The following is a 25,921-nucleotide window of genomic DNA, read 5'->3' as shown; positions in this document are numbered from 1 at the left end:
CAGCAAGAAACTATTAGCAACCCTTATCTTTATACTCTGTACATTAAATTATATATATAAATATATATACACACACACCACATACACATGTATTTATGTATGGAGATGTATGTTAAATTATGCCTGATTAGAAGAGTAATGAAGGAACACAATCATAACCGTACATCTACAGGAGTTAAATTTAGCAATATAGTTTCATATGATACAAAGGAATACCATTATCTATGTATCTGATACACCATAGATGCATACATGCACATACATATACTGTTTATGAATCTATCTATCTATCTATCTACACACATAAACACACACTAAGTTTCACCATGTGAACTGTAACTGGAAAAAGGATCAGAGTCCTTCATTTGCATAACATAATCATTAGTTGTATGATTCATTAGTAAGTTAAGAAATATTCATCTCCATACTGGAGGTTAATTACTGTATTAAAGAGTGTGAATGTTTATGTATATAATTTAGTTTGAGTAGGGTAACGCTAAGTTGCCCAGGCTGCAGCATAGGGAACAGCTGGGTGAATAGGGCTAAGGATTAGTGTCAAGTTTTGTAATTGTAGGAATGATCTTTAGGGCAAGTGTTCCCTGTTACCAACCCACCAACTATTGTTGAGAGAGAGAGAGGGGGGGCTGTTACAAATAAAAAATAAACAGAAAGTCTATATAAATTATGTAAGGCAGACATTGAATATGGAGAGACGACAGCATGAAGAAGAAGAAGAACTGGATGGGAAGAGCTGGAGGAGGAAAGAAGAAGTGCCAGTAATTTGTCACAGGATATCTTAAACCTATCGGTCAGTTTTAACTGACCACTTGAGTTTTTGAAATAATTTCAGGTTTTGTCTTTTGTTCCTTTTGGTTATATACATATATATATATATATATATATATATATATAATATATATATATATATATATATATGGTGGTATCTCAGAGGCGTGAATAACGGCCGATAAAATGAGAACAGTTTGGACATGTGTGGACAATGTCTTTGGTACTATCCATGCAGAATGGAATTAAGCAACAGCCACAAATACAACTGGAAAAGAAAAGAAAAACACAAATAAACAACAAAATAAAGAATGAGATCTAAAAATTACCAAATATCATTATTGTTTTAATTAATAATATTACAATTGTTTTAATTAATAATATTACAATGGTTTGAAGCCTTAATTAACCTTTTGCACACCAACCTGCCTCAGATCATTATTGTTTCTGATACAAACTTCCTGTTTTAAAGGGATCTTAATTAAAACCTTTCATTAAAATTTTATATTAATTTACGTTTCAAAGACAAGCTTAAGAATGACAAAATTATTGGGTTGTCTGGAAAGTTTGTACCGATTTATAGTAGCTTACCTTTCGACTTATCTTAGAACATAGTTGAGTCCATAAAATAGGATTTGACTACACCTCCATTTAGAGCACAGTTTAAGCTATCTTTTCGTGGAAGAAGGTTTATGTTCCTATAACCTGTGTTAATTATGTAACCCTTTAAAATGGAAGATAAGAAATTTCATTTTTGGCAGTTGATGCTTTGGGAACCAGACAAAAATTGCTGCAGCTCGGCTAGGATGTGTTACCCCACCCTCCATAGTCACCAGATATTGCTCCTTTGGATTTCCATTTATTCAGGTCTCTGCAGAATGGTCTTAATGGTAAAAATTTCAATTCCTTGGATGACGTAAAAAGATACCTTGATGAATTCTTTGCCATGAAAGCCCCTCAATTCTGGGAAGAGGGTATTTTCAAGTTAAAGGAAAGATGGAGACGCATTGTGCAACAAAATGGTTCATATTTGGTTGATTAAAAATGTAATGGCAAGAATTTATTGACCTTTTTCTTTCCTTTAAAAATCGGCAAGAACTTTCCGGACAACCCGATATTTTACTAAATTTTTCATTATTTTCAAAATTAATTGAAACTAAGGCAGCAAAGTTCAACAGAAACAGAATAAAGGGTTAAACTTTTACAGATGAAGACATGAAGACTATTTTAGCATCTCCATTGCATGTCAATCAGCTTGATCTTTAATCGTCATCAGGTGGGTTCGGTCAGTCTGGCACCATGCATCTATCCACACATAGAATATCAAAAATTATAGTTTTATCTCAAAAGATGAGGTCATCAAAATCAAAATCGATGACTGGCGTCTGTGCTAGCTGGGTGCAAAGAGCACCATACGAGTGTGATCTTTGACAGAGCGGCTAACCGGCTTCCGTGCCAGTGACACTTAAAAGGCATCATTCGAGCGTGATCGTTACCAGCGTTGCCTTACTGGCACTCGAGCCCCGTGCTATTAGGGTGCTAAGAGCACCATCTGAGTGTGATCGTTGCCAGAGCAGCTATCTGGCCTCCGTGCTGGTGGCACGTAAAAGACACCATTTGAGCGTGATCGTTACCAGCATCATCTTACTGGCACCTGTGCCGGTGGCATGTATAAAAGATTCGGGCGAGGTCGTTGCCAGCACCACCTGACTGGCACGTAAAAGCACCCACTACACTCTCAGAGTGGTTGGCGTTAGGAAGGGCATCCAGCTGTAGAAAGTCTGCCAGATCAAGATTGAGGCCTGGTGCAGCCATCTGGTTTGCCAGCCCCGAGTCAATCGTCCAACCCATGCCAGCATGGAAAGCGGACGTTAAACATGATGATGATAATTTTATTAACAAGAAGCAAATCCTAGACATTAAAACATTTCAGAAAAGGTTTTAGAAAACAGATTTATCAAACACAATCACTGGACAATCAACTGCATTGAGTTGAAGTGGTGTGAAGTAGCTGTTGTGATGTTCATGCCTGTGCTAAGGTTTGTTAATAAATCCAGGTTTTACTTTTTATAGATAGATGTGGCAAAAGTGAATCAGGATGCTGTGATATTCAAGCCTTTCTCAAAGGTGTTAATACAGTGGAAAACATGTATGAATACAGGTGTGTGTGTGTGTGTGTGTGTGTGTGTGTACATTCTCTCTCTCTCTCTCTTTCTTTCTCACTCACATTTTTCACAACGTATCAGTAGTAAATGTGAATTCCAGGTGGACCCTATTTAGGGTACAGCTATCTTTTGCTTGTTTCAGTCAGACTGTGGCCATGCTGGAGCACCACCTTGAACCTTTAGTTGAATGAATTGACCCCAGTACTTTATTTTAAACCTGGTACTTATTTTATTGGTGTTTTTTGATGAACCACTAAGTTACTGAAATATAAACCCTACCAACACCAGCTGTCAAGCAGTAGTGGAACTCACACACAAACAGGTTTCTTTCAGTTTCCATCAACCAAACCTACACCCATGGCTTTGGACAGCCCAAGGTTATAGCAGAAGACACTTGTCCAAGGAGCTACACAGTGGGACTGAACCTGGAGCCATGTGGTTGGGAAGCCAAGCTTCTCCCTACACAGCCATGCCTCTGCCTATATACCTATTTCTTTACTTCCCACAAGGGGCTAAACACAGAAGAGACAAACAAGGACAGACAAATGGATTAAGTCGATTATATTGACCCTAGTGCATAACTGGTACTTATTTAATCGACCCCGAAAGGATGAAAGGCAAAGTCGACCTTGGCGGAATTTGAACTCAGAACATAGCGGCAGACAAAATATCGCAAAGTATTTTGCCCGGCGTGCTAACGTTTCTGCCAGCTTGCCGCCTTTATATACCAGTAATACACTGTCTCTTGTGTGTCCGCTTTCCCGGCTGAATTCCCCACCCCTTCAGTTTTAAATGAAGATCAGTATTTGAGAGAAAAGAAAGAAATTGATTCTTGTTTATAATTTTTGACTTACGCAAAGAAACTGAGGAGGAGGCAAATGACCCAGCTGAGGTTACCAGTTTCATAATGGATACTTGTCATGATGTCAGCGTTACACTTGGGGCAACGAGTTTGTACGGAGGATTCACCAAAGTGCAAAATCTGTGGGTGTTGCTGGATGACAACGGTCGTCTGTGGGAGCACTGCAATCAAAGAGAAGCAATTGAAGAAGTAAGTAGCGTTTGGGGTGAGAAGTTGGCACAAGGTTATCCACCATCTTCTAAGCAAAAACCTTGGCCATCTTTTTGAATTTCATAAACCAAACATTCATGAACATGCTTAGAGAATCAAAGAAAATACAACACAGCCCTAATGACTTTTGGAAACATCTTTTCACACTCAGAATTGCTGAAGCATGGAACAAACTACCTGCATCAGTTGTAAGATGTTGGGAACCCTACGCCTAATGCCCCACCCCCCTCTTATTCCTGTGGACTTATTCCCTGTTCACTTCCTGCACATTATTCTGTGCACCATTCCTGCAGTTTTGGTTACTTATTCTGATCAGCTGCAGAGCAGCACCTGAACAGCTCTGTAGACAATGAGTTTATTATGGTTATCATCAAAGAATGGAAATGTTCTCTGAAAATTATTTTGGATTTCATTTCTAAAGGAAATAAAACAGAGTTTGGTCAGATAAGAAGACATGATGAAAAACTCCTTCAAATACAGTAGAGGATAGTGTGGTGGTGGAGGGAGCGCATGACTAATGAATAAAGAGATAACAAGACTAACAGAGGGATTACATGACTAAAGTAGTGATAGCTATTACTTGACTAATGAATACAGGGATAAGACTTGACTAATGAATAGAAGGTAACCACTTGACTAATGAATAGAAATTAGATGCTTGACTAATGAGATATTTCTTTCATTGTAAGTTGCAGACACTCCCCGGTCATTCATTGTCAGTCATGCAATGAACCAGTGATTAATCCACTGGAAGCCTATAACCAATAACATTATACAGGGTTTAACTGTGTGTGTGTGTGTGTGTATTATATATATATGTAATGTTTGACTACACACACACACACACACACAGAGTAAGACCTGACCCCATGAGGCTACTAAACCTTGCAAGGGAGATGACAAGGGACTGTGGCTAGTTGCAAAGTGCTGTATAAAAGAGGTGTCACCTAACCCATGCCAGCATGGAAAACAAGATGTAAAATAATGACACTGATGCTGATATTTAACATAAATGTATAGACTGAACCAAAACACAATTCAGAGTATATGATGATTGACTATATATATATATATACACACACACACACATACTTACACACCCTCAAACAGATATAGACAGACAAAGATTCCATCACATTTCTTACATTAAAATTGACCATGTGTGTGTGTAAGTGCTGGTGCCACATAAAAAGCACCCACTACACTCTCAGAGTGGTTGGCATCAGGAAGGGCATCCTGCTGTAGAAACCATGCCAGAACACACCATTGGAGCCTAGTGTGGTTCTCTGCCTGGCCAGCTCCTGTCAAACCATCCAACCCATGTCAGCATGGAAGGCAGACAGTAAATGATGATGAGATGATTATATATATATATTTATTTCCAATGCCAGTGGCAAGTACCCACTACACTCTCGGAGTGGTTGGCATTAGTAAGGGTATTCAGCTGTAGAAACACTGCCAGGTCAGATTGGAGCCTGCTGCGGCCTCTTGTCCTGCCAGTCCCCAGTCAAATCCTCCAACCCATGCCAGCATGGAAAACGGATGTTAAACGATGATGATAAGATTCAATTGAATTAGGTACTTAAATTGAGGTACGTTGCATGTGTATCTATACTTGTAAAAGCACCATCCGTTTGTGGCCGTTTGCCAGCTCCGTCTGGCTCCTGTGCGGGTGGCACGTAAAAAGCACCCACTACACTTGCGGAGTGGTTGGCGTTAGGAAGGGCATCCAGCCGTAGAAACACTGCCAGATCAGACTGGACCTGATGAAGCCTTCTGGCTTCACAGACCCCAGTTGAACCGTCCAACCCATGCTAGCATGGAAAACGGACGTTAAACGATGATGATGATGATGATGTATGCATCCTCATCTTTCAGGAAATGGATGAGTTGACAGCATCCAACAAGTCAGGCGACTGCACCAAGTTCCAGGGTCTCCTTTGGAATGGTTTTTACGGCTGAATGCCCTTTCTAGGGTCAATCACTTCAAAGAGTGTAGTGGGTGCTTTTTATGTGCCACTGGCAAGGGAGCCAGTCAGGCGGCACTGGATTTCAATTTTCTCATATCTGAGATTTTCAAGAACGAGATTGTAGGGTAGGTGTGAGAAGCCTGATCATAACAGTTTGGACATAAAACAGAGAGAATACTTGGGCCCCAGATATGGCTGTTTGAATACTAAGGGGTTAAAGTGCAAGGCCCCCTACACAAGGTGACATGAAGTGGAACAGAACCCAAAGCAATGCGACTGGGAATTGAAATTCCACACCAAACAGCAATGTCAGCACTTCACACTTGTGTGTGTGTGTGTATGCAAGCACACACACACACACACACAGATTTACATCCACGTAAGGAAATATATCAAAGTTAAAAGAAATAAAAGAAAAATTAATTAAAAATCAGAAATGATAACAAAATTAGATGAAGAAGAGAATCTGCAGAAAGAAACCAAGAAAACCCAATGAGAAAATATGTGTGGGTGGTGGTGTGGGTGGTGGTGGGGTGGAAGTGATGCGGATGGGGTGGAAGTGATGCGGATGGGGGTGTAATAAGTCAAATTCCAAAGAGAGAATGAGAGAGAAAAGAAGAGAGAAAATAAAAGCATTTACTTCTCTCTCTCTCTGTATATAAAAGATTTCTGACATTATAATCAAGAATTAAGCCTAATTAGTAATTAAATGTTAATTAGTTTCACCTATTTTCTTGTTTAGTTTTGATCGTCATCAGTAAACAACAAAAGTTATCTCATTAGGGGACTTCCTCTGTGTGTGTGTGTGTGTGTGGAGGTGGAGTGGTGGCATACAACTCAACGGGTGCAGACGGAAACTCCTTAAAATTCTTGCAAAACTGTTTATTTTTCTGATAGAAATCTCAGCAGATTTTAGAATTGATGAACCATTTAACAAGGAGGATTCTTCATTCAGGAATTTCCAGTGAAATTCAGGAAGACTTGCAGACATTTCTGTGTCACCCTTAATTAAGTCATAATTAAGTGTAGACTTTAATACTTGCTTTCTTTTAGTAAAAGTTACTAGTAACTAATTAACAAACAGCTTCGTTATAATCACAGATAGAGAGGTAGAAATATCTCTATAGGTTATTGATGTCGTTAACCTTTTGTCAAAGACAATCATTATCCATTCTCATTGTTTACAGTTAATCATGCTTTATCTTATAGCTTTGATATTTCAGTGTTGTGATTTATTTTTAGAATGACTTTGTAGGGTCAGTGTGAGAGACCAGATCTGGCGAATTTGAACATAAAAGGGTCAGGGTATTTTTAGCCAAATATGGCTGGTTCAAATATTAAAGAGTCAAAGTGGAATTCTTGAAGGATGTCTTCCTGTGTCAGACAATTCTTTTATTGCTTTCAGTTACTGGGGCAACAGCTTCAAGGTTTTGGTCAATTCCATGCGGTGAACCCAACATGAAATTAGGGGTGAACAACAAGTTATAAAGTGGGATCAAAGGTCGGCTGATAAACACAAGAGTTTGTAGTAAATGTGTAGGAGGGGTTGTTAGTTCTAATAAGAGTACTCGTTAAATTAAGAGTATTTATGAAATGAATCTTTGTGAATGCTCAGAGGATTCCCTAAGAGTAGCTTCGTTACCTAGGTGACTTAATTAGCAGATGTTGCAAAGTATTTTAACCAATGAAAGGACAAATGAAAACATGTTTAGGAAGCTGTTACTTTAGATGGGAATAAAGGGATTCGTTCTACAAGTGGGGAACCTATTGCATGAGGTTTGTGTTCAGATAAGGACCGCAGTGAAATAAGGGCCAGAGGTCAACATGAGTAAGTCTGTTGAAGGTGGTGCTCCATCATGGCCACAGTACAATGACTAAAAAGCAGAGGCTGAAGACTTCTGACAGAGAAAGAAATGCCAGTTATTGGCTGACCACCAACTCAATGCCATGACCTCTCTTGAAGACAATCAATTGACCATAGCTCGTAAGTCATTAACAACAATTAAACTTTGAACTTTAATCCACTCAATCACTCATTACCAGGTGTACCAGGCAATGACATGAGTGGACTGTCCCAGTTGTTGTCTAGTTCCAAGTCAATCTTGGTCCAGCCAGCCTAAGACCAAACCCAACTCAGCAGTGACCATCCCATCTCTTCTGCTTATACCAAGAACTAATTGTAGTTGTGATACCTGTGCCGGTGGCACGTAAAATGCACCATCCGAATGTGGCCGATGCCAGCGCCGCCTTGACTGGCTTCTGTGCCGGTGGCACATAAGAAGCACCATCCATACGTGGTCGATGCCAGCGCCACCTTGACTGGCCCCTGTGCCGGTGGCACGTAAAAAACATCCACTACACTCATGGAGTGGTTTGGGGTTAGGAAGGGCATCCAGCTGTAGAAACACTGCCAGATCAGACTGGAGCCTGGTGCAGCCTCCATGGTTTACCAGACCCCGGTTGAACTGGCCAACCCATGCCAGCATGGAAAACGGACGTTAAACGATGATGATGAACTACATTATTGAATACATCCTTCCTTTTCTTTAAAGATGTAGGACATGATTTCAGAGAGAACTGGCAGCTATTTTGAGTGGGGCGGGTGGGAGGAGACCAGATTGAGGCCTAATCTTGGTGTTGCGAGTTAGATAGGGACAGGAACTCCTAGAGACCTTCTTCATAATGGAGGCCACAGAAAATGAAGAAAAGGGAATAAAAAGAAGAAAGAATGTGAGGGGTTAGGGGCCAGCAAGGACTAAAACATTGCCAATAATCAGGGGACTGGATTTTTGATACTTGTCCTTGAGGGAGAGCTTATATTGTGGGCTAGACAGCATCTTAGGAAGAAGCCAGACTCTGGATGGAAAAACTCAAGAACGACTCTCATCTAATTGACATGGGAAGCCCCACCCCCTTCCACTGAAGACTGACCCCCCCACTCCTGGTTCAGATGCATCATGGATTCAATAGAAGATACCCTTAACCACCAGAGAACAAGAAGGAAACAAATGGAATTTGATTTGCTCAACGGGGCTAAAAGACTGCTTGTCTAACCCCTCGTGAATGCGGGAAAGCAGACCATATTTCATAGCATTGCCATGTTTGTTATTTGCCACCCGATCCTTGCAACACAAAAGACTTTGCAGAGTGGCATGAAAATGTAAAGAAATGGGAAACCTGTGTCAGCATTACACTTTGAAGAATCAAAAGAAGAAACGGCTGTGTCCAGTTATGCTTCAGTGAACTCAGAATCGGGAGAATCGAATGTGTTTGGACCAAGCATGCACTGAAGGCAAAGTTTCAGGTACATTGCAAACCATTCCAAGCTCAAATAGGTCTGAAATCTAATCTAACCCCTTTTTCACACTGCTCCCCACCTCATCTGAATTTGTCTATTAAAGGGTTTCCAATTTAAATTCGAAATCTTGAATGAAATGTCAACAGGTAAGCATTTATCTATTGCTATGGAGCTGGAATTTTAGAAATTTAAACACAAAATGGAATATCTTCTAGTTAAAAATATGACCATACGGAGTGAAATATTTGTTTCCATTTTCTAAAAGTCATGGAAACCAAATGTAAAATAGAATGGATAAACTAGAAATTGAAACCTCGATGGAAAGTTTGGATTTGAAAGACTTAATTGCTATGGCATACACACGAATACAGGAGACCATAAAACAATAAATTGTTGAGATTTGGACAGAAAAGGTATAATATTTAGAAGGATGTTGTGGCTTAGTCAGCTGTGAACAAGCAAACCTATGGTGTAAAAGGCATTCCAGCCATGACCATTCTGCCTTATATAAGCAGTGTATCTAGGCTTACTGCTGTATATGTCTAAAGAAACAGAAGCTATTATGGCAGAAATAACAAGCCAACGAGGGAGCTTCGAAGTCAACAGCTCTCAACTACACTTCCCAGGGCCACATGCAGCCCTCAAGCAACCTTCTGGTGACCCTTGACAGTCTTCCCTCTATAAATATAAATTTTTCTTTAATTGATTTGTGTTTTACTTTTTTGGTGGGCCCCTAAAAAATCCAGGTTTTGGATCTGACCCGGATATCAAAAAGGCTAAAAACCACTGCCCTAAGCAGTCAGCTGACATGCTAGAAATAGCAGTCAAATAAATCACACTGTATTACAAAAATAACATTAAATAATACAGGTTCACTGACAAAACATTATCCTCATTGATTTAACCAATCTGCTAGCCAACAGTGACCACCACTACCAAAAGTTCAAATACTGTTCATTCTCTTCATCTTCTAGTTTATACTTCCTCCACACAAAACTTAGAAATGTCCCCATTATCATCCTTTAATGGCCATTTTCCATGCTGGCATGTGTTGGACGGTTTGACAGGGGCTGGCAAGGCTGGAGAGCTCCAATTGTCTGTTTTTGTCTCTAGTTGTCTGGATGCCCTTCCTAACACATTAACCCCTTTACAGAGCAGACTGGGGTGCTTTCCATGTGGCCCCAGAATGGGCACTTTGAATGTGCTGCCAGTATAAAACAGAAAGGCATAAAAGAAACAAAATAACAAATGCAAGTTGCTGTTTAACCCTAGGTCAACTACGACAGGGCAGCTCTATGATCCAGATATTCCAGCAGGTTTTTCTTTCTTTTTACCATGTTTGCATGGGTCAGATGGAATTTGTTGAAACAGCTCTTCTACAGCTGGATGCTCTTCCTGTCATCAATCCTCGTCTGTTTCAAAGCAAACTAATATTTCTCCATGTCTTTACAGAAGACTAGAAACCAAAATGACCCACTTATAGGATGGTGACATTCATTTACATCTACCACACAATGTCAAGGTCAACAAGACACTAACACACAGGATGGGCATGTTCCAGTTTCACAAGGCTTTTGGTTGGCCCAGGGCTGTAGTAAAAGACATTTGCCCAAGATGTCACACAGTGAGATTGAACCCAAAACCATGTGGCTGGGAAGCAAACAACTTAAGCACACGGCTATGCCGAATCTAATTTTCTTAGGGTAGTTATGTTATTTGTCTGCTATTTCTAGCAGATGAAGTGACCATTTAGAGGCTTTCTCATTAACATAGAATTTCTTCCCACCCCCTCCTAATTCTTCAACTTCCTTTTTTAATCTGTAGTCTCACAACCTGCAAGAAATAACAACCAAATGTCCTTCAAATCTTCATAATAATAATACACTGCCTAAAAATAGAAATAAATAAAAGCCATTTTAGTTTTTGAAGCCAAGACAAGGAATTATGTCTGAAGCACAACAACGATTCCAAAATATCACATTTTTAGATTTCTCACACAATAAACAGGTCACTGGTTCCTTAATCTATTCGGATTCAATGAAGAGAAAAAGAAATATTTAAAAAAAAAATGATAAATAAGATAAAAAAAAGTTGAGCTGAAAAGCTCTTGTAGAAAGAAGAGAGGAAGAATAATGGCATTATCTGAGATGATGAAGAATGGATTTAGTTTCTAAAAATATTCTCAGGATTGAAGAATATAAAAGAGAGTTTGGTGGTGGAAGAAATCTAGAGAATGTTCATACGATTCTTTTGTGAGAAAAAGAGATTGCTGGAAATGTTATTCTCCAATATTAAATATGGGCAGGGGGTGAGGTGGTTTTGTTGGGGTGTGACTAATGAATAATGGGGATGATACCTGACTAATGAATGGTAAAAGAAAATTGCTTATTCTTTGATGGGCAAGAAAAACGGAAGTGATTGACAATATCAATGAATTTAGGTAGACTGTGACACTTTTTACATGTAGCGATGGTGAGAGGGAGGAGAGGATGGAGGAAGAGGGAGGGAAAGAAGTGAACTTACCCGGAGCTGTTGGCATCGGCCCATAACCTAAAAATATAAAATAGTTTTGATAACAATATTAAAGACAACAACAACAACAGTTATGAGAAAAATATTTGGAATATTCAAAGCCATCTGTTAATAACAATCTACAATTTAGAAATTTGAAAAAGATAACGAGAAAAATTAATTAAAATTTTTTACAATGAGAAATTTCATGAATGGCAATGTGGTTTCATATCAGAAAGATTTTGATTAGTTTCTTTAACGAGGAAAAGAAATTTAAATTGAAATTTACATTCAGCTTTGTTGGTCTCGTATCCAAATCCCTGTATGTCGATGTCATATCTGAACAGCTGTTTCGTGTTTATTGTATCTGTACTCCTAAATATATATATATATGTAATATCTGTACTTTCGTTATACATACATCATACTTGCATTCCTGTGATATATACGTGTCATACCTGTACCTCTCTTGACCTACTTACATCTGCACGTCCCCTCACCAACTCTATGCACTCAGAAATACAAAACATCACCGTCACAAAATAAAACAAGACAATAAAATAGAGAAGTGAATTTTTGCAATAAAATTATTTTTTAAGTCAGTTCAGTTTATGTGTACACATCTTCAACTCGTTGTTTTGATGTCTTTTGGTCCAGTCCTCATCTGGTTGTGGGTCCCTTTGGGTTCTCATGTACAAGTGTTGATCTGTTTCTCTTCTCATTTCTTTATTTCCCCTTCTTCGACCCCCTCTCCTATATCTATTTACCAATTCCGATACATTTACATATGAAGTGGGTTGGTTCATGATCATCGTTCAACCCATTTTCCATGCTGGCATGGGTTGGATGGTTTGGTTGGAAGGTGGCACGGCTGGGAGTGGTGGCAAAGGACCCATACCAGGCTCCAGTCATCTGTTTTGGTATGGTTTCTATAGCTGGATGCCCACCTTCAACCATTTCACAGAGTGCGCTAGGTATTTTTCACATGGAACCAGCATGAGTGCTTCTCACGTGTGCCGGCATGAGTGCCACCCTCATGGCACTGGCATGAGTGCACCATCATCATTTAACGTCCACTTTTCCATGCTGGCATGGGTCAGATGGAATTTGTTGAGGCAGATTCTCTATGGCCAGACACCATTTCTATCACCAATCCTCACCTGCATCCAGGTGAAGGTAACATTTCCTTCCTATGGTCGGAGAAGTTTTAACGCTTGTAGGACAGTGATGCTTGTTTACAGCCATCATCTGATGCCAAGACAAGGAGACAGGAATGACCTTAGCAACAACAGGAACAATATCACCATTCTTTACATCAGGAATAATAGAAGTACATGTAAATGATGATGATGATGATGAATAAGAAGATTAAGCAGTTTACTAATTGAATTCCACAGAAACAAAGATGAAGGGTTGCAGGAGCTGTTACGGGTTCCATTCTGTGTCCTGGCCATGCACTTCCAGCTGCTTCCTTTCTGCTCTTTTAACCATTCTCAAGGAGTTATACAGCATCTGGGCAGCAGTGTGGTAAGAAGTTTGCTTCCCAACCACATCAGTTGTAAGACTATGACCATGCTGGAGCACTGCCTTTATTCTTCTATCAGTTTGTTGTCACTTTATGGCTGGAAGTTGGCCTATAATTGAGTGTTGTTGCAGCTGATCTTCCCCGAGTGTATCCTTGAATGCTTGGCTGGTCTGGTAGCATCATTAGGAGTTTATCCAACGTTATTTTTTAATGTTACAGTAAGTGTTTTTTATTTTTTCTGATTTCTTTAGGAAAACAGTTGAAGAGTTGATGACCCCTAAATATTAGACTGGCACAATAGAGAGTTTTAGCTTGTGATTTCAAAGATGGTACTTTTGGAAGCTGACAGTAGCCACCAATTCATGCATTAAAATCTTCTCTAATACGGAAGTTTAGAAAATGCTCCTTCAGGATTTTGCTGAACTGCTAAGTTATGAGGACATATTCAAACCAACAGCAGTTGTCAAGTGGTGGTGGTGGTGGAAGACAAACACACACACACACATACAAGTGATTTCCATCAACTATATCCACTCAGAAGGAATTGGTTGGCCCAGGGTTACAGAAGAAGACACTTACCAAAGTGCTGTGCAGTGGGATTGAACCTGAAGCCATGTGGTTCCAAAGTAAGCTTCTTAACAACACAGCCTTGCTTTTATTTGTTTTATCTATTTTTTAAAAAACCTAAAGCATTCAAACTGGCCAGATCTGTCCTCTCACACCTACCCCACAATGTCTTTCTAAAAATCAACAATTATATCATTGAAATCTCAAAGGTACCAGATAATACACAATTAATTCAAAACAACTGGAATTAATAAGGATCACACTTGACAAAATAGTCTGAATGCCAAAGGGTTAAAGAAATCCCTGATTATATCCAATAAACATTATTTACTGAATGAAACTATAAAAATGGTTTCACCTTTTGGTACAAGGCCAGCAATTTAGGGGCAGAGTGGGGGATAAGTCGATTACACTGACCCCCACCCATCCCCAGCAACCAATTCATACTTATTGACCCTGAAAGGATGAAAGGCAAAGTGAGCCTCAGCAGAACTGAACTCACAATGTAAAGAACCATCAAACATTCTGCTGAGTTCCTAGTTCTGCCAGTTTACCATTTTTAGAGAAACTACAATATAATATTGATCATACTGTACAGTTATTGATTAATCTAAATCTTGACTAATTAACTAATCAACATTTTAACTCGTTAATATGCTTAAATGAGCTTTCAACTCTTCAAGACAACAGATTTTTTCTAAGATTGAAATGCAGTTAGAAAGTGTTAAATCTAAAAGACTACGGAACCAAAAAAGATGGTTTTCTTCTTTGAAGACTTTGGAGAAAGAAAAAAACCCCAACAAAACCTCAAATATCTTTGTTATTTTGTGTTGTTTCTGAAAATGAATTGGAGATCCCTGATGAAAGAGTTATTTTCAGAACCTTTATATGAAAGAAAGTAATTTTTTTGTTTTGAAATAACATTAAAAAGTGAGAGACAACCATGTCATTAGATAAATCATCAAGAGAGATAAAAATATAATGTTTAATGCACAACAGCAGGAAATAAAACATTTGTATAATATAAAGATACGTTCAGTGCTTGAAACCTGCAATTTATTATTATTATCATTAATAATGATAATAATAATAATAATAATAGTGATCCAGAAGACAGTATTATTGGGTACAGCTCACATTCTAAGGAGAATATTGTCTCTTTGAGTCACAGAGGAAAGCACTACTTGAAACCTTTGGTGATTTGTTGTTGTCTGCTTTCGAGTAAGGAACATCTGGTAAGTGAGAACTATGCCAGAGTCTTTCATAATAATAATGACGATAATAATAATAATAATAATAATAACAACAATAACAACAACAGAGGTTCAAAATGTGTAAAAGGAAAACACTGACAAGTGATTTCTAGCTTTTTGTTATCCCAAGCTGTTTCTTTATGGAACTACTACCACTTTACTACAACAGGTACTACAGCAGGTGACATACTGGAGAAGTGAGGGGTGGGGGACAATGGAAACACTGATGCAGGTGGAGGTGGGTTGATACAAAAAAAAAATCAACAGAAAACAATGACAACCAGGAGTGAACCAATTCCATGTTGACACAGATTTTACAATTCATTCTCTTTTATGTGTGAGGTAGAATAGAAGTTGCCAGAGAAAAGCAAATATTTTGGGATGTCGCATCTCATTTCGGCAATTCGCTCTTCAAGTGCACAAACAGCCTAAACCTACAATCAACTAAAGAAGTGGAAATAGAACACACACACACACACTGCACAGTGAGAATGAGTGCTCAACACCACATTGATGGAGAAATATTCTTAATTTGGGGATTAATAAGGCTACTGAGGCTTTCATGTGAAGAAATCCTCATAACGGTTCAAGCGTACCACATGGAAGTGTTGGTACTCATCTTTATTTTGGATGGGAATCCAAAATGGGGAGGAGTACCAACACTTCCATGTAGCATGCTCAAACAATTGTGAAGATTTGTTCACATGAAACTATTGGTAGCCTTGATACCCCATAAATAAATAATATTTATCCACTAATGCTGTATTGAGCACTCATTCTCACTGTTCAGTATTTGTGTGTGTGTGTGTGTGTGTGTGTGTGTGTGTGTGTGTGCGTGTGTAAGGCATGAATCAATGAAGATGCAGGGATTAAAATATTCTTTTGTTGTATCCTTGACGGTTTCACAACATGAGATGATTAAAATAAGGAGAAGTGACAAACAATAGATGGAGCATTATTTAATGTTCACCAGAGGAACATGCAATGTGATCAATAACCAATACAATTTATATACGGAGGAAACAACCACAGGGTGATAAAACGAATCTGCAATGAAATCCGTGGCATGCAGTGAGGACTTACCTGGAGGAGGGGCCCAGGCTGTTGGGTAACAAATTTGTTAAAATTTCATTAGTTTCATTGAGACTAAAAGCAAAATGATTAATATGCAAATTCATGCAAGGGTGTCAACAGATTAACTCGTTTGATACCAATATGCCCAAGATCATGTTTGCTGTTTTAAATCAAAACCTTCCATGAAAATTTAATGTTAAAATTCTAAATGTTCATTTAATAATGACAAATTTATTTTAGTAAGTTCTTTATTATTTTCAAAATGAATTGAAACAAAGGAAGCAATGCTTTTCTACAGAAATATGGTAAGAAAAGGGTTCTGATCAAACAGTTCCAAAATTATGATTAATGGTAGCAGTGGAAATATCTCGGTCTCCTCTTCATCTAAGGTCTCAAATTTTCAGAAGATAGAGAAATGAGATTGTGTGTCATATTGGGTCGACTAAAGAGGTAGCAGAAAAACTAGAGGAGTTTGTTGGACACTGGCTGAGGTACTCAGAGTTGTTCTGATGGAGGGCAACGGTACCTTGACTATTAACGAACTTAGTATAATGGAATGTAACATGTGAACATTTGCCATGATCACAGACGTCCCATCCATGACCATTCCATTTTTTACTTTTTCCAAATCTTCCAATAAGTATTTTCTTTCCTAAATTTGTTTTAAAGTTGTTAGAATATTGTGAAGATTTGGCTACTGTTTCTAGCAGACTCAGTGACCAGATTCTCCACTGAAACCATTTCTATATATAAGAGAAGCAAAAATATTATGAAGAAAACAATCTGAAAAAAAAACAAAATTTGGATAAAGAAATCCTCTTGTTCCACATTGAAGCCAATGTAAAATGTACACACACACACACACACACACAGGGACGCATGCAAGCACACACACACACACACAAACGCATGCACACCATACACAGCTCTTTGAAGAGAGAAAATCTCTTAACATGTGGCTTCCAAGTAGATTGAAACAATATGGACTTTCTTCTTCGTTTTACATCATGTAATTGCATCATGTTGTTACTACATGTTATAACTACATGTTGTAAGAACACTGTGTCATGTTAGTGCAGTTGATCCCAAACTTTAGAGCAAACAGAAAAAGTATTTTAGAGCACTTTGTGAAAAAAAAAGTCAGGCACTTGTACAGGTTTTTGGTAATATACTAAAAAAAGGTGTGGGGGAGGGGGTGATTTATCTATTTTAACTAATAAATGATTTTAAACATTAGTAAATCAAAAAATATTTTTACCCAAAGTATAATTATGAAAACAATATGTAAAATTTGTGTATTTTTTAAAAATAATTATTTCATTTTCAGAGCACAGTTTGAAAAGTCCTGTATTAAGGTCCACATAAGGTTATACCATTTTGTTAGCATTTACATATTTAGTTAACCCTTTCATTACCAACCCGGCCAAAACCAGCTCTGGCTCTGTAGTACAAAGTCTTGTTTTCATAAGTTTTGAATTAAAATCTTCCACCAAACCTTAGTCACAATTTACGTTCCTAACACTAGCTTCAATGATAACCAAGTTATTTTACTAAATTCTTGGTTATATTTTAAAATGATTGAAAGAAACACAGAACATCTCAAAATAGATACAGTAACGAAAGGGTTAAATATTCAGTAGTAAATATTTTCACACTGACAGTGAATATCAAATAGACTGCAGAGAAGATTTATCAGCCAATGGGGAATATCAACATTCAGCAGTGAATGTTAAACAGTTATCAATGAATATGAAACAGCTTACAGTAAACTGTTGCTAGCCAGCAGTGAATATTGAATGGAAGGCAGTCAATGTTTAAAAACTTCTGCACCAATTTCTGTCCATGGGAATAAAGTTATAAAGTTTTTGAATTTATTTTTTTCATATTCCTGAAAACAATGTCTGTTGTTGCTTTCAGTAAACAGTGAAAGTTGGAGAGACGGCAGCTGAGAGCCAACCATTTTGTACAACCAATGGTTTCAGGTGGTATCAATGAATGTAAGATATTTAAATGACAAAAAAAGAAAACAAAAAAAGAAAAATTAGCATTGATTGATGACAAGACCCAAGATTAATGAGTGAGGATTAGGTGAATGAGGCCACTGACTAATGACTTTTGATGAAGACTAGGTCTTAGACTTAAATAGTCAACACAGTGCAATGTTCTACATGATTAGGGTTAGGTTAGTGTGCCACATGAGTGGAAGAGGAGGAGGAGGACGAGGAGGAATAATAACTTACCATGAGGAGGAGGTGGAGGAGGAGGAATCCAAGCTGAAAGACAGGAATTAGAAGAAAAGCAGGCTTAATTAGGGTATTTAGATGAGAACAAAGGGTTTGAAGAATTTGGAAAGACTTCATTGGGAAAGAAAAAAAAAAAACAATGTTATCATAAACCAAAATGATACTGAGAAATTAAATAAAATAAATATATTTTGGTCTTCATCTGAATACAAGAAAATATTCCATTAAGTTAAACGTGTAAGAGTAATTAACTGTAATTAAATTGGTTTTGATTATGCAGATCATATATTACAGGATAAAATCTAGAATCTATGGAAAATTAAGGAGGGTTTGCAGTGACATCATCATAATCCTCATTTAATATCTGTTTTCCATGCTGGCATGGGTTGGATGGTTTGACAGGGGCTGGCAAGGCTGGAGAGCTGTATCAGAGAGAATTAGTCTCTTTTGGTTTCCACAGGTGGAGGCCCTTATAATGCCAACCACTTTACAGAGTGGACTGGGTGCATTTTATCTGGCACCATCACTGACAGGGTCACCACATACCTTGCAAGATGAAAGGAGAGAGAGAGAAAGAGAGAGAGAGCATACAGAATATTAATATGTCTAATTGATGAACCTAATTAATCTCTGACATTCAACAAACTCTGATTATACATCTGTCCTTGTTTATCTTGGAAGTTTGGTTCCAAAATGTTGTGTGGACACCCCCAGATGATAAGTAGGCTAGTCCAATACGTATAAATAGTGGACGTGATAGCTAGACGAGAAGCATCAAGTAGAGCAAGCTGGAGCTGTTGGTAGACTAGACGTCGAGTTCTGTTGAGTCGTCGGAATTGAGAGTTTGGTAGTTGAGTGGAGGTACATCATCGGCAAAGGTATACCATCCGAATGTGCGATATAAAACAAAAGGACAACAAGGATAAATGAATTAGTTTCCATGCACTTTGTAAAGGCAATCATCATCATCATTGTTTAACGTCCGCTTTCCATGCTGGCATGGGTTGCACCAGGCTCTCTTATTCGATCTGGCAATATTTCTACAGCTGGATACCCTTCCTAACACCAACTACTCCAAGAGTGTAGTGAGTGCTTTTTACGTGCCACCAGTATGAGGGCCAATCAGGCTGCACTGGCATCAACCCACACTTGAATGGTGTTTATTATGTGCCACCAGCACAGGTGCCAGTCAGGTGGCACTAGCATCGGTCACAACTACATTTTCCATTCCTGATTTCAATTTTAATTTGATTTTGATTTTTGATTTTAATTTGACTCAGTAGGTCTTCTCAAGCACAGCATATCGCCTGATGATTCAAGGGTACTTTTTAAATGGTCTGGTTATGCAACACTGGTATAGGCTATGGCTGTGATCTCACTTGGCCTGCCAGGTCTTCCCAATCACTGCATATCTCCAAAGGTCTCAGTCTCTTATCATTGCTTCTGTAAGGCCCAGTGTTCGAAGGTCATGCTTCACCACCTCATTCCATGTCTTCCTGGGTCTCCCTCTTCCATGGATTCCTTCCACTGTTAGGGTGTGACACTTCTTCACACAGCTCTCCTCATCCATCCCATGAATGTACCATATTAATTCTGACCCCTGATTAATGAATTGATGACAAACGAGGTTACATGAATTATAGTTAATTGTAATTAGCTGTTAATTGCAAATAACTGCTAGCTGCTTCTACCGTTCTACACAAAACAACGACTGCTAATCTGTATAGAAGAAAAAGTCATTTGAAATTCTTGGAAACTTGTTTTTTCAGTTTCCCCTCAAACCATGTGGCTGTGTGGTAAGAAGCTTGCTTCCCAACCACATGGTTCCAGGTTCAGTCCCACAGCACGGCACCATGGGCAAGTGTCTTTTACTATAGCCTCGGGCCAACCAAAGGCTTGTAAGTGGATTTGGTAGATAGAAACTGAAAGAAGCCCATCATCATCTATATGTATATGCATGTGTGTTCTTGTCTGTGTTTGTCCACCCCACCCCCACTGCTTGACAACCGGTGTTGGTGTGTTTACATCCCCATAACTTAGCGATTCAACCCAAAAGACTGATAGAATAAGTACTAGGCTTAAAATAAGTCCTGGGGTTGATTCATTTGAGTAAAACCTCTTCAAGGTGGTGCCCCAGCATGGCCGTGGCTGAAACAAATATCCTTGCCTAAACAGCGTGGGATAGTTATCAATAAATATCGTTTTCCGTGTTCCATGGAAAACAAGTTCAAGCTTGGAAGAGTGGAGGGTGGGTGACAGGAAGGGCGCCCATCCGGCTGAGGAACGTTTGCTTCCACCAGACCCAAGATAAGCATTGAAAAGTGGATGTTAAATGAGGATGCTGAAAGGGCAGCGCCTGTGGCTTTTCACGGAGCCTCAACCCAGACCACAACCCAAGACTGGGTGGTGGTGGTGGTGGTGGGGAAGTGAGGAAGAAGGAAGTTTTCATCAGAATATCTGCAACAGACAGGACTGTGAAAAGGTGGGTGATGTAGTATTGGAAACAGATTACAAGAAATGTCAGAGTGTCGGGTGGGGAGAGGTCATTGGTGGAACAACAACAATTCCTAGTTTGGTCAATATTTTGTAATAGAGTCCAGCTGGAAGAATTGTTAGCACAGTAGGCAAAATGCCGAGCGGAATTTCGTCTGTCTGTCTGTTTGTCTTTGCACACTGCATTCAAATTCTGCCGTGGTGGACTTCGCCTTTCATCCTTTCAGGGTCAATAAAATAAGTACCAGTAATACACTGGGGTCAATGTAATTGATTAGCTTCTTCTCCAAACTTTCTGGCCTTGTCCCACAATCTGAAATCAGAATTGTATACAACAGCAACAACAACAAGTAGAAACATTGTAGGTAGTGGTGATGGTGGAGGTGGTGGTGATGATGAGGAAGATGAAGATGGCAGTGATGGTGATGAAGCTGAAAGCTTGAAGAAATAAAAGTTCCAGTTTACCTAAAAAAAAAAAGAAAGAGTTTTAGATAAATTAAATCTGAAAAAAAGCAAAAAGGGAAACGATTTTATCATAACAAAGGCCATTTGATTAATATACAAATAGCTTTGATTTCAATGCTTCACAGATGGCCATCCAGCCTCAAGTCAATCCATATCCATCTTAGATACTTAAAATAGATTCATCAGTGATAGATTTGTCTCCATCATGAACGAAAGTAATACAAACAAAGAGAGTCTCTATATAGTCTCTGGAACTGCTAGAAATAGCAGCAAATTCTTAAAATCACACCTTATTGTCTTAAACAAGGAAAGAATACATACATCCTTACACAATGCTAAAAAGACAGGATGCTCATGGCTGGAATGTCTTTCATTATAGGTTTCCTTGATCTGGACTGACCTACAGTTAAACAACAGCAGGATGAATATAAATTGATACAACTAAACTAAACTCAACAAAACCTGGAATAAAGGTTTTCTCTCAATTCCTGGATCAAGCAGTGCAGTTTGTTCTGAAGCAAACTACTCCAATACACACTGCTTCAGTCCATTCAGCTGTAAATAAGGACCCTTGTGAAGGGAATGTTGTGACCACGGTCACTTATACAACATGGAAACAAGATGGCTGAGCCCTATTAAGTTTAACGTCCGTTTTCCATGCTAGCATGGGTTGGACGGTTTGACCGGAGTCTGGGAAGCCAGGAAGCTGCGCCAGGCTCCAGTCTGATCTGGCAGAGCTTCTACAACTGGATGCCTTTCCTAATGCCAACCACTCTGTGAGTATAATGGGTGCTTTTTATGTGCCACCGGCACAGGTGCCAGGGGAGGCTGGCAACGGCCACGATTGGTTGGTGCTTTTTACATGCCACTGGCACGGAAGCCAGTCAAGGTGGCACTGGCATCGACCACGTATGGATGGTGCTTTTTATGTGCCACCGGCACAGGTGCCAGGGGAGGCTGGCAACGACCACGATCAGTTGGTGGTTTTTACATGCCGTGGATGAAAATGTAAGTTTGGACAAAATTCACTTGAGTGGATCACTGAAGGTTTTATATCCCAGAATTCCATCCGAGTCGAGAGAGACAGAGACAGGGTTTGGATATTGGACCTGTCATTCATGGTTAAACTGTTGCGTAGGAATCTAAAAGGAAATTGTTGAGATAATAGTTACCTTGGCCACCAAGGGGAGCTGGTCCATATTCTGAAATAGATTAAAAGATGAGTATGAGAAAATACTGAGAGGGAGAGAGAGAGAGAGAGAGGAGAAAAAGACAGAGAAGAAAACAAAACAGAATTATAAAGGGAGCAAAAGAGGGAGTTTGTGCTGGAGTCGCAAGAGTCGACAGGCAACACACACTTCGAGTTGGCACAGTTTGCAATAATAATCAGATATGAATTTTTTTAACCCTTTAACACTCAGATTACTGTCAAATATAATGCTTATTTAATCACGAGCTTTTAATTAATCCTGTTTTATCTTGTAGTTTGAAGATTTTGAAAATGTGATTGTTAATGACATTGTAGGGTAGGTGTGAGAGGCTGAATCTGGCCAGTACGAACATAAAACAGGTAGAATATATGGGCCAAATATGGCCAGTTTAAATTCGAAAGAGTTTAAGATATAATATGTGTGTGTGTGTATCTATCCTTCTATCTCATGCTGTCTGTTCTATTTGCATCTGACATTGATCCCCCTGCTGAGCCACTAAATTCTCTCTCCTTCGTCACACCCCCACACCCTTTCTCCCATGCAACCTCTACCCACCCACACACTGTCCCCACTCCTTTTACTCACGCAACACCTTGAAGGTCCACCCTCACACCTCATCCCTATTTCTATCTCTTTTCAGCTCCACCTCCCCAATCACCCCACCACCCATGTAGCTCTTCTTCAGCACCGGACCTTTTCCTCTTCTGGTCCCTTCTCTCGAACTTTAACCCCCTCATCTCTGAACACAAAACTCCTCACTCACAATTCATTGTCTTGCAAGCTGCTCGGTCAGTGTTGGTGCCACGGAAGAAAGCACCCAACACACAATGCAAATGGGTTGGCATTAGGAAGGATGGCCACCTGTAGAAACCATTCCAAAGTGGACAGTGGAGCAGGATGTAGTTCTTGGACACATTGGATTCAGTCAAACTGTCCAACCCATGCCAGCATGGAACGTGGATGTTAAAGATGTGTGTGTGAGTGTGTGAGGATGTGCGTGTGTGTGTGTGAGGATGTGTGTGTGTGAGGATGTGCGTGTGTGTGTGAGGATGTGCATGTGTGAGTGTGAGGATGTGTGTGTGTGTGTGTGAGGATGTGAATGTGTGTGTGTGAGGATGTGAATGTGTGTGTGAGGATGTGAATGGTGTGTGTGTGAGGATGTGAATGGTGTGTGTGAGGATGTGTGTGTGTGAGGATGTGAATGTGTGTGTGTGTGAGGATGTGCATGTGTGAGTGTGAGGATGTGTGTGTGTGTGTGTGTGAGGATGTGAATGGTGTGTGTGTGAGGATGTGAATGGTGTGTGTGTGAGGATGTGCGTGTGTGTGTGTGAGGATGTGTGTGTGTGAGGATGTGCGTGTGTGTGTGAGGATGTGCATGTGTGAGTGTGAGGATGTGTGTCTGTGTGTGTGAGGATGTGAATGTGTGTGTGTGAGGATGTGAATGTGTGTGTGTGAGGATGTGAATGTGTGAGTGTGAGGATGTGTGTGTGTGTGTGTGAGGATGTGAATGTGTGTGTGTGAGGATGTGAATGTGTGAGTGTGAGGATGTGTGTGTGTGTGTGTGAGGATGTGAATGTGTGTGTGTGAGGATGTGAATGTGTGTGTGTGAGGATGTGCATGCGTGTGTGTGAGGATGTGAATGTGTGTGTGTGAGGATGTGAATGTGTGTGTGTGAGGATGTGAATGTGTGTGTGTGAGGATGTGAATGTGTGTGTGTGAGGATGTGAATGTGTGTGTGTGAGGATGTGCGTGTGTGTGTGTGAGGATGTGCATGCGTGTGTGTGAGGATGTGAATGTGTGTGTGTGAGGATGTGAATGTGTGTGTGTGAGGGTGTGAATGTGTGTGTGTGAGGATGTGCGTGTGTGTGAGGATGTGCGTGTGTGTATGAGGATGTGAATGTGTGTGTGAGGATATGAATGTGTGTGTGTGAGGATGTGCGTGTGTGTGTGTGAGGATGTGCGTGTGTGTGTGTGAGGATGTGCGTGTGTGTGTGAGGATGTGCATGTGTGTGTGTGAGGATATGAATGTGTGTGTGTGAGGATGTGCATGTGTGTGTGTGAGGATGTGCGTGTGTGTGTGAGGATGTGCATGTGTGTGAGGATGTGAATGTGTGAGTGTGAGGATGTGAATGTGTGTGTGTGAGGATGTGAATGTGTGTGAGGATATGAATGTGTGTGTGTGAGGATATGAATGTGTGAGTGTGAGGATGTGCGTGTGTGTGTGAGGATGTGCGTGTGTGTGAGTGAGGATGTGCGTGTGTGTGTATGAGGATGTGCATGTGTGTTGTGTGAGGATGTGCGTGTGTGTGTGAGGATGTGCGTGTGTGTGTGTGAGGATGTGCGTGTGTATGTGAGGATGTGCATGTGTGTGAGGATGTGAATGTGTGAGTATGAGGATGTGCATGTGTGTGTGTGAGGATGTGCGTGTGTGTGAGGATATGAATGTGTGTGTGTGAGGATGTGAATGTGTGTGTGTGAGGATGTGAATGTGTGTGAGGATATGAATGTGTGTGTGTGAGGATATGAATGTGTGAGTGTGAGGATGTGAATGTGTGTGTGTGAGGATGTGAATGTGTGTGTGTGAGGATATGAATGTGTGTGTGTGAGGATGTGAATGTGTGTGTGTGAGGATATGAATGTGTGTGTGTGAGGATGTGAATGTGTGTGTGTGAGGATGTGAATGTGTGTGTGAGGATGTGAATGTGTGTGTGTGAGGATGTGAATGTGTGTGTGTGAGGATGTGAATGTGTGTGTGTGAGGATGTGCGTGTGTGTGTGAGGATGTGCGTGTGTGTGTGAGGATGTGCATGTGTGTGTGAGGATGTGCGTGTGTGTGAGGATGTGAATGTGTGAGTGTGAGGATGTGAATGTGTGTGTGTGAGGATGTGAATGTGTGTGTGTGAGGATATGAATGTGTGAGTGTGAGGATGTGAATGTGTGTGTGTGAGGATGTGAATGTGTGTGTGTGAGGATGTGCGTGTGTGTGAGGATGTGCGTGTGTGTGTGAGGATGTGCATGTGTGTGTGAGGATGTGCGTTGTGTGTGAGGATATGAATGTGTGAGTGTGAGGATGTGAATATGTGTGTGTGAGGATGTGAATGTGTGTGTGTGAGGATATGAATGTGTGAGTGTGAGGATGTGAATGTGTGTGTGTGAGGATATGAATGTGTTGGTGTGAGGATGTGAATGTGTGTGTGTGGCGGATGTGAATGTGTTGTGAGGATGTGAATGTGTGTGTGTGAGGATGTGAATGGTGTGTGTGTGAGGATGTGAATGTGTGTGTGTGAGG

General features: G+C 39.9%; 1 protein-coding gene across 3 annotated transcripts in view; it reads right to left on the bottom strand.

Annotated features, from left to right (window-relative positions):
• Window positions 1-324: 324 nt before the first annotated feature.
• LOC115229772 (lipopolysaccharide-induced tumor necrosis factor-alpha factor homolog) overlaps window positions 325-25,921 on the bottom strand; it is a 63,187-nt gene continuing 37,590 nt past the window's right edge. Inside the window, exons 3-8 of one of the 3 annotated variants that reach the window (XM_036500696.1) lie at window positions 22,595-22,624; window positions 18,462-18,494; window positions 16,231-16,248; window positions 11,815-11,841; window positions 3,806-3,974; window positions 325-1,054 (exon numbers count right to left, since the gene is read on the bottom strand). In XM_036500696.1, the coding sequence (XP_036356589.1) occupies window positions 946-1,054; window positions 3,806-3,974; window positions 11,815-11,841; window positions 16,231-16,248; window positions 18,462-18,494; window positions 22,595-22,624 (386 nt within the window). In that variant the 3' untranslated portion in view covers window positions 325-945. The remainder of the gene's footprint in view (window positions 1,055-3,805; window positions 3,975-11,814; window positions 11,842-16,230; window positions 16,249-18,461; window positions 18,495-22,594; window positions 22,625-25,921) is intronic. The other 2 variants (XM_029800071.2, XM_029800077.2) reach the window with 2 other exon arrangements.

Source organism: Octopus sinensis, linkage group LG2 (genome assembly GCF_006345805.1).
Source record: "Octopus sinensis linkage group LG2, ASM634580v1, whole genome shotgun sequence".
Classification (NCBI taxonomy): domain Eukaryota; kingdom Metazoa; phylum Mollusca; class Cephalopoda; order Octopoda; family Octopodidae; genus Octopus; species Octopus sinensis.
This window is presented reverse-complemented; position numbering and strand designations above follow the sequence as displayed.